We start from the raw sequence: 9,961 nt of genomic DNA on the forward strand, positions 1-9,961 counted from the left end.
GATTAGATTAAAACTTCTCTATAAAGATTAATTCTTTATCTAAGATAATATTTACAGATAACTTATATAATCAGATTATATTATAAATAAAGATATAAGTTAAATTCTTTAACTTTAAGTTTCTATAAGTGAGTATAAAGTATATTATCTTGATAAAGTAATCTACTATCACTAGTACACTATTAAAGAAGATATTATATATGTTTTTACTTTCAGAGAGATTTATAAGATTGTTTATTTCTAACCATTCTTAAGATTTTTATAAAATAAGTAGAGAAGTAAGTTTTTTATATAGTCTGAACTACACTACTTATTGTAACATGCTGAACCGAAGTGATGGCTAGTCAGCGGCGTCACATAGAGATAGTTGTTGAGAAGTCATATAAGTAAGCTTGACTATCTTGCTTGAATAGTGAGCTTGTAGGCTACAGAGTTATTGCAAGAATATCACAGATATAATACTTAGTATACTAAGAAGATTGTATGAGAAACACAGTAACTCTTCTATATATTTCAGTAGAAGAAAAATGAATTACTGGCTTCTTTGATGAGAAGCCAGCATCTAGTTATTTTATATAGATAATGAGTGAATATTCTTCTCTCATTTCATAAGTGAGAATAGCTGAAGTGATACCTCAGCAGTGTCTTACTACTAAGAAAGAGTAATCTGCTGACCTCATATAAAAGTGAGATTCTTATATTCATCAATCAGATCTTTCTATGATATATTCAAATGATATCATAGAGTGATTGAAAACTGGTTTAAATGAGATGAAATCATTCACATGAAAGTAATAAGCTGTGTGAAATTATAACAGAGTCTTAATACAGCTGAAAGTGTGATAATACTCTTCTCTTTAAGAGCATAGTTCTGATGCTCTCAAGATTACTGAATTAGAAGTTATCTTTATTGTATAGCAATGATTATCAACTAATTAACAGTATATAATACTGTGTGTAGTACAAAGAAATAGATGAGTTTTTCTGCTGACTGTGTAGATCTTTCTTTCTCATCTCTATTTAAATCAAATATGTGATAAGTGAGTTTCTTATATATCAATTTGAATTATAAAAAATGTAGTTAATAAGTGACTTACAGATCTCTTATTATATACTGTTCTATATATAAAATTCTCTGCAAAAGTGATATATTTTAGAGACAAAGCTAACAGTAGTGACAGGATTTTTTAAAAAGATTCTCTTTCTTTATAACATATTTTTCTTTCCTCTCTTCTCAATTGCAATAGTGAGTGTATGAGAGTATCATTCTTGAAAGATAATAAAGAGCTTATTCTGATATTTTCTAGTGATTAAATATCTTCATGATGCAGCTGCAATCTCTGTAACTGTTAAGAGAGCTAGATTGAAGACAGAGATAGCAGCATCAATGAGCTGCAGAAGCATCACTCTCATTATCACATCTTCTTCTCCTGCATCTCTTGCAGCTGCAGCAGTAGTAGTCATACCTTACAGTGAGATGTCATTTCTTCTACTAATTGATTTGTCTGTGTTCAGTCCTTTCTCTGTCTCTCTTATTACCATTGTGACATCATTTCTCCTCTCAGTCAACACAGTGATATATGACCCTGTGTGATCATTCAGAGAGAATCTTGAAGAGAGCTTGATTCTGAGAATAACAGCTTCAAGAAGCTCAATCTATAGTTTCTCTCTCATGATACATCTGAGCCCTGCTCAGAATACTGCTGAGTTGAGTTCACAGAGTTCTGCAGTTTTCTTGTCTTCTCTCTGTGAGAAGGCTCTGATACAGTCTCTGATTAGTATCATCACATGCCTGCACTGCACTAAGCAGCTGAAGAAAGAGAGAATTTTATACACTCATTTCTTCTCTCACTTTTATTGTTTTCATTGTATCTGTAACAATGACTTCTGTCTCTCTGTAAGTATTATCTCACAGAAAGATGTTATATCAGCTCTGATAAGAAGCTCAGATACTCAAGCAGTATAGAGTAAGAGTCTCAGAGCTCTAAGTATTGACAGATTTTATCAAGACTGAAGAGATCTCTCTTGCTCATTTATAAAAGAAGATGAAAGTGTGAATCTCTGAGATGAAAAAACATCTCAGAATGACTGATTCTAAGAAGAGATCAGTCAACATCATTATTAAAAGTGTCACAGAGATTAATCACTGATTGAAGAGAATCTCACTTCAATTGAAGTAGATAACTGAGATGCTTTATAAATTAATAAGTTAATACTTTAAGCATCTCTTATACTCTTCTACAGTATACTTCTCTATAGTACTGCAGTGCTAACTTCTCAGCAGATAAAGATATCAGTGTCAGAGACTTCAATAATGAAGAATGAGTTTGATGAGAGTGTGATTATTAATGAGTAGGCTCTGATTTCTCTTTTTACTTTTTCAGCAGGCTGCAGCTCTATTAGAATAGCAGCAGTCTGCAGATTAATAATATTAATCTTTATTAATTTTAAATATCTCTTTCTTTTCTTATTAACTGCTTCAGAAATTTTACACTTGTGTAGTCTCATTAAACTTCTAAAAATTCTTTGAGAGAAAATAGAAGAAGAGTGCTACAGAGTTTATAAGATATCAGCTTATTACTGTGAGATTATCTCTAAAAATTTCTTTGAGAAAAATAAGAAGTCTTAAGTGATATTTCTTACTCAATATCTCTGATATGTAATAGAGCAGTCTTTACTAGCTATCTCATAGCTTGCAATCTCTTTCTCAGTATTTTTCAAATACTTAAGCAGTTCTCATGAATTCTCTGATAATGAATAATCTTCTTATTTAACAAGATATTGAAGCTTACTGTAATATATTCACTTATTCAATATTTTCTTCATAAGATATTCAGTATCACTCTCAATCTCAATATTTTTCAGCTGAGACAGCTCTATCTCAGAGTATTACTTATAGAGCTTTAAATAGAAAATGAGAAAAATAGAATGAATTGATTTCAATTCTGAGAGTAATTTTAACTTATATATCTACTTATTCATCACTTTTATTATTAGAAAAGATTCTAGTCACTACTCACTGAGCTTCTTATATAGTCTTATTATCTTGATATTCTTTGCTGAAAGTAGTACTTAATCCTCTATCAAGAACTTCATTGAAAGATGTTTTCAATTATAGTATTCTATCTACTACTTCTGAGTGTGATAAATACTTTTCACTGTCTTCTCATGAATTTTATTCAAAAGTTTCAATCTCACTTTTATTTCTGATACTGAGAAGTACTCTGTTCTCTATATCTGTTTAATATTCTGACTGTCTATTCTTCTCTTTAAAATGTTATCTGCAATGTCACTGAGTAATGAAGAATTATATTTATAATAAGTATAGAAAGAAGATATCTTTAAGATTGTATTCTTTGCATTGTTATATATGAATTCAGTGATTAGAAGATGTTTGAGTCAATTATTCTAATAATATAAATAGAATACTTAAAGATACTGTTTCAGTGTCTGATTCTGATATTCAGTCTGATTATCTCTCTACAGATGAAATACAGTACTGAGAAGACATCTTATTATAAGATAATAGTAAAAGACTGATTAGTATTTACTGATGAAGAGAGATTCTCAATCTATTATCAATGATTTCAGAGTACTGTAATTATGAATGATGATATTTAAAAATAGATCAGTCAATTCAGAGACTTTAATCTTTTTATAAGTAGAGATATATTTTATTATCTTTATAAAATAGTTGATAATAATTAAAATTAAGTTATATTCTTTGACTCTTATTGACTTCAGCAGATCAACTATAAAATTCATTAATAGATTCTGTCATAAGTTCTTTAAAACAGGCAGTAATGTCAACTCACTGTATTACTTATATCACAGAATCTTTATTGTTTAATAGATATTATAAGTCTCAACATACTCTTTGATATCTGCTCAGAGCTTATCTCAAATATATTTATATTTTAGAAGCTTCTCAGTCTTCTCTAACTTAAAGTGTTCTGTATAAAGATTATTATAATAAATTCTCAATAACTTCTGACACACTGCTCTGCTATAAGAGATGAAGACTAAATCATTTAACAGTAGAAGTTTACATTCTTCTAGTTATTAGTAACTTGATTTCTTAGCAGTATCACTCTGCTCAGAGTCTGTCTCTTTCAAGTTTAAACTGAATTCTTTCTTCTTCAACTTCTAAATTTAAGCTGTAGTAGAGACATCTCTCTTCTATAACTTATTAATAAATTTCAAAAGTAGCTAAGTTAAAAGATTGTAGACTGTTTTATTCTTTATCAATTCAATGATAGTAAGATATGATATAAGAAGCTCATGATCTTCAGTGTCAGTTCTCTGCAGAGACTCAGGTTTTCTTTCATCTTCTATACTGAGTCACACAGCTGTCTTACCAGTGCTGTTTTCAAGCTTCAGAGAATCTCAATTCTCTGCAGTCAGCTTCTTCTACAGTGATGACAGAGGTTATTTTATAGAATTCTTCTCTGTATTAATGATATTATAATCAGATTATCTAGACAGTATATTAGTGAGATTAAGCTGATCTGAACAGTATCAGATATAGAAATTATACTCTGAAAGCAGCTTCACTTATCTGGCTTAATATTCTGTTAAGCTCTTTGTTATCAAGAAGTAACACAGATTTGCATAATTAGTGAGAACTTACACTGAGTACTTACTACTCTGAAGATAATATCATCAGATCTTAAAGAATTTAATAATTACTAATATCTCTTTATTATGAGTATCATACCTTCTCTACATGAGTGATAACTTCTTTAAGAAGAAGATCACTGATCTTTATTCACAGTATCTTATAGACTCTGTAAAAAAAATTTTTTTCACAGATATTTTATTATCTATATTTTCAGAGTTTATTATTCTCTGATTCTTTCAATATTGAAAGATCTTTAGTGTTAACTGTGAAAAGATTTCACAGACTTCATTTCTGAATACATCAGTCTCACACTGATTAAGTAAGTCAGAATTAAAGTGATTCAGTATTATAATATCTATAAAAGCTTATTTCAATTCTACAAACATTTACACAGTGTCTTGAGTGAGAATAAACAGTTCTATTTTTCTATCTTTCACACTTCTCTTTAATATATCTGTAAGAGAGACAGTAATCTGTGAATATGTATAGATAAATCATCTATAGAAGTTTACAAATTTCAGAAACATCTGCATCTCACAGTACATTCATGCCCCGGTGGCCGAATAGTTAATGCGGCCACCCGGTAGCGCCTTGGCGTGGGAAACCAAGGCGCGTGGGTTCGAAACCCGCAGAAGATACATTAAATCCGGAACTCAAGCACCTCAGGTTTCTAATAAATACAGAGGTGTATAAATCACTTCAATGAATCACTCTATGTTCCTGAGCTGGGAAGTTATTATCACATGTATCTAATTGTCACTTCTTTGTATTTTCCTATGTTCTTGTTATCTTGGCGTGGTCTCAACACCTGTATTTCCTCCTGTATAATCAACACTTGACCTGTATTTAACATCACGCAAGGACTCATCATAAGCTCCGCTTGCATATGAGTATAATGAAAGAATAATAATAATAATAATAATAACAGTATATTCATGATATCAGTCAGTTCTTAATAACAGAGACTCAGCTTTTATTCATTGAAATGCTGTTTATCTTAATAATATAATCTAAGAAATCAATCTCCTGCATGTAGAATGAGTATTTTTCAGTATTTATATAGAGTTAATACTGTCTCAAGTGACTCAACACTTCTTGAATATGAGTATCATATTCTTTCTCTGTTTTTAAGAAGATTAGAATGTTATCTAAGTATACTATATAGAAGATGTTAACAAGGCTCTGCAGTATCTTATTTATATAGATCTGAAAGATGACTGAAGTATTATAAAGATTAAAAGATGAAACAAGATATTTAAAATTACTATACTTGATATGAAAAGCTGTTTTTCAAACATTGTCTTTATTAACTCTGATTCTATAATAGATATTCTGTATATCAATCTTTGAGAATATCTTTACTTCAGATAATCAATCAATCATCTTATTAATTAATAGTAATAAATAGTAATTCTTAATTATCATCTTATTAAGACCTCTGTAGTCTATACATAGATGTAGTCTATTATTCTTCTTTAATATAAAGAGTATAGACATTTCTACTGAACTCTTTGATAAGTGTATTCAGTTCTTTGATTGTGCTTTCTTAAGATATTTATACAGAACATTCAATTCCTTTACAGATAAGTTATAAAGAGACTTATACAGTACTATTACACTGTCTTCAAGATAAATCTTATATTATATCTTGATATTAGAAAACTTCACTACTTCTCTTTCTGAAAAAACATTCTTATAATCTGTAAAGAGATGTTATATATATTCATCTTTAATGATAAATACTGCTGCTAATCTTATAGTAAGAGTGATGACTTCTTTATCTATCTTCAAGTCTCAGTCATCTGCTATATAGTATATTGACTCTATCTTTTTCTTAAGATTCTTTCAATAAAACTCTTCAGATTTCTCTATTACTGTCTCTTCATCAGTGAGATGATATCATCATATCTAGATAACTCAGTCAATAAGAGAATTATTTTCTCTCAATCATAGAAGATCTAGAATAATGTTCTCATCTATAATATTAACTGTATGAAGAAGTAGACTGCTCTTCTTAAAGATTTCTTCTAAGTCTGTGATTATACACTTTACTTAAATTATATTAAAATAATGATACTTCATTTCATCAATAAATTTTATATAATTTGACAGATCTATCTTCTTTCAATTCTTTATCAAAGAAAAGAAATAGAATATAAAGTTGATATTCATTCTGAAGTCAAGTAGATATCTCACTGATATCTTCTTATTTAGAGTATGTATTGTAATTATAACATGAACTCAGAGATATAAGAATTATTAATTCTTCATTTCTTTCTCTTCTTTATCTTTCACAGATACATTTATCAGAAGAGAAGTTAACTTTAAGAAGATATCTTCTCAGTTTCTTTTCTTCTTCAGCTTCTTACAGTCACTAGTATAGTAATCATCAGCTCTGCAGTTAAAATAGAGATCTTTATTAAATCTTTTTTAACATTTCTTCACAGTGAGTGAAGAATCAGAATACTTGAAATTCTTCTTTACTTTCTTCACACTGAAGCTGTCACAGCACTGTTTAGATTCTATCATTGATTACTTAGAAGAGATCTTATTAATCTTTTTCTTAGAGAATTAATTATTCAAATAGATTCAGAAAGTCAGATTGACAAGCTCAGTATAATTGATTAATAGACTCTAATACTGTGATATCATTATTCACATCTTGTGAGTCAGCTTTATAAGATAAAGCTGTGTTTTTAATTGATTCAAATCATCAGTTAATTTCTCTCAATATTCTTTAAATCTTGTATTGAAATCAGAAGAATTCTTATTATCTTATTAATATAATGAGTTGTATCACTGCACTGCTATGAAGCTGCAGTTACAGTGATCTTTGATTTAGTTCAGTAGAAAGTCTTTGAATTCTTTCTAAGTTATAACAGTATTAATATACTCAAGCTCTCTCTTCTTGATAACTCAAGTAGTCACAGAGATGTCTTCAAGAAGATTGACAGTGTATATTACTCATATCTCATGAGTATTATACTGGCTCAGATTAAGATGAAATTTCTGTTCAAGAATATAGATAAAGCTGTGAAATTCAGACAATGTGTTTCTCTTATATCTCAGAGAATCTTCAATCTTAATCTCTCTATCTTTATAATAGATGTAGATATGTAGAGGCTGCAGTGATAATAGAACAGTTGAAAAGCTCATGTCAAAATATACAGTGAGTTCAGAAATCTCAGATTTCTGCTGAAATAGAGATGTACACACTCTAGAAAATGATGTAGAGTTTTTCTCAGAGAATGAGATCAGGTCAGTCTCAGCACAGATGTATGAGATCATATCAATCTGTTAGAGCTCAACTGATTCAAACTTATAATCAGATTGAGTAATTTAAATTGTAATATACTGAACTGAAGCAGTGACTAGTCAGCAGCATTATATAGAGATAGTTGTTAAGAAGCTGTATAAGTGAGCTTGACTATCTTACTTAAATAGTGAGCTTGTAGACTACAGAGTTATTACAAGAATATCACAGATATGATACTTAGTATACTAAGAAGATTGTATAAGAAATACAGTAACTCTTATATATATTTCAGTAGAAGAAAAATGAATCACTGACTTCTTTAATAAGAAGTCAGTATTTAGCTATGCTATATAGACAATGAGTAGATACTCTTCTCTCATTTCATAAGCAAGAATAGCTGAAGTGATATCTCAGTGACATCTCACTATCTAGACTGACCGTGTGACCGTGTCTGAGACCAGGATCAAACTTTACAGTTATCATATTGCCTAAAAGCATTACTTCTGATCATGGTTTGTATTCATCACATTGATCTCAAATCCTGTTATTTCAAATATTAAAGATCCCAGATTCACTTTTCAAATAAAAATCTAGTTTCAGATAAAGAATATATTTAAATTCTTAGTCACATTTTCATTCTGATCTCATTATTGAAAATGATATCAAATGAGACCATGAAATCATTTCTCACTTATATAATATCATAACATAGTGCTCATTTGTTGAAAATTCAACAGAGAGTGTTATCAAATATCATTACTTTTCTAAACATAGATTATAATTAATATCATTTTAATTAAAAAAAAAAATGTAAAATATAAAAAATAATAAAAAAACAAAAAATAAAACAACAAGAAAAAATCACAATAAAAAAAAAAAAAAAGAGAAAGAAAAAAAGAAGAGAAAGAAAAAAAGAGACAGAAAGAGAAAGAAAAACAAAAAAAAAAAAGAAAAGAAAAAGAAAAAAATAAAAAATAAAAACAATAAAAAATCAAGATCACAGAGCTGCAGTATTCTTAAAATACTCATTTCTCAGAGTCTTCACAATATTCATTATTAACTGTGTATCTCTCACAGTGAGAGTAACACAGCTGTGATAAGTCATTATCTTAATATTATCTAATAAATAATCAGTATATATCTATATAAATGTGAATAATTAGAAAACATATACTTAAAAAGTGTGATCAGAATGAACTCTGCTGTCACTTGAATAACATTAAGAACAGAACACTGAAATCAATGATTCTCTTCATTGATTTCACAGACAAGATATGTGAAGATGATCTTGAGAAATATAAGATTCTCTGACTTCTGGTAGAAATGAATCTCACAGAGAGACTCTATTTTCATCATATCAGAGACTGAGTATTATTAAAAAGTGTTACTTCAATGCATATGCACTTACTGCAGTGATTCACTCTCTGTACATATGACTGAGAGTTGCAGCTTTTTCACACTGCACAGCTTTTTCTGAGATACTGCTGCCAGTTTGTAACTCACACAGTCTCTCAGTTCAGCACATACTGCATATATACAGCCCTGCGTGCTGGGGCCATATTGATCATTATGGCCTGGCATGATACTCACTTTTCACAGGCCATGTTTCATTTGATTGAGGGGAGAGAGGATGTGACTGCTGTTTTATTTAAGAGAAGATGAGTAATTGAATCTATAGAAGATAATTTGATTTCTTCTGCATTTGAAATTTGATTAGTCTATACTCTTCAATTTGAGAATTTCTGAGAGTGTTTTAATAGTTTTCATATCAGCTTGAAATTAGTGATTGATTGAAGAAGAGAAAAGAGAGAAGAAAGAAATGAGAATAACTTATCTTTATAATATAAAAACAGAGAATTGCTGCAATCATTTACTCTAGTAATAAAGATCTGTTTTCTGCATGTATCTCTGATACAGATTATATGATAACTGCATATAAAGAATATCAACAGTGTATGCATTGAATGAAGATGATATTGCTATACAACACTGTAGCTGTTTCTGTACATCACTGAAAGCTGTTAATATTTTCTTTAAGTCTCTTTATATTTGATAAGTCAGTAATATATTTCAATGCACTTCTT

General features: G+C 29.3%; 1 protein-coding gene across 1 annotated transcript; it reads right to left on the reverse strand.

Annotated features, from left to right (window-relative positions):
• Window positions 1–1,493: 1,493 nt before the first annotated feature.
• Window positions 1,494–1,650, reverse strand: BDBG_17884 (uncharacterized protein; the record flags this gene model as incomplete). Its single annotated transcript, XM_031725509.1, has 1 exon — window positions 1,494–1,650. A coding segment is annotated over one exon (156 nt), but the record flags the coding sequence as incomplete, so codon positions are not given.
• Between the last annotated feature and the right edge of the window lie 8,311 nt (window positions 1,651–9,961).

This window comes from Blastomyces gilchristii, assembly GCF_000003855.2.
Source record: "Blastomyces gilchristii SLH14081 genomic scaffold supercont1.29, whole genome shotgun sequence".
NCBI classification, from domain to species: domain Eukaryota; kingdom Fungi; phylum Ascomycota; class Eurotiomycetes; order Onygenales; family Ajellomycetaceae; genus Blastomyces; species Blastomyces gilchristii.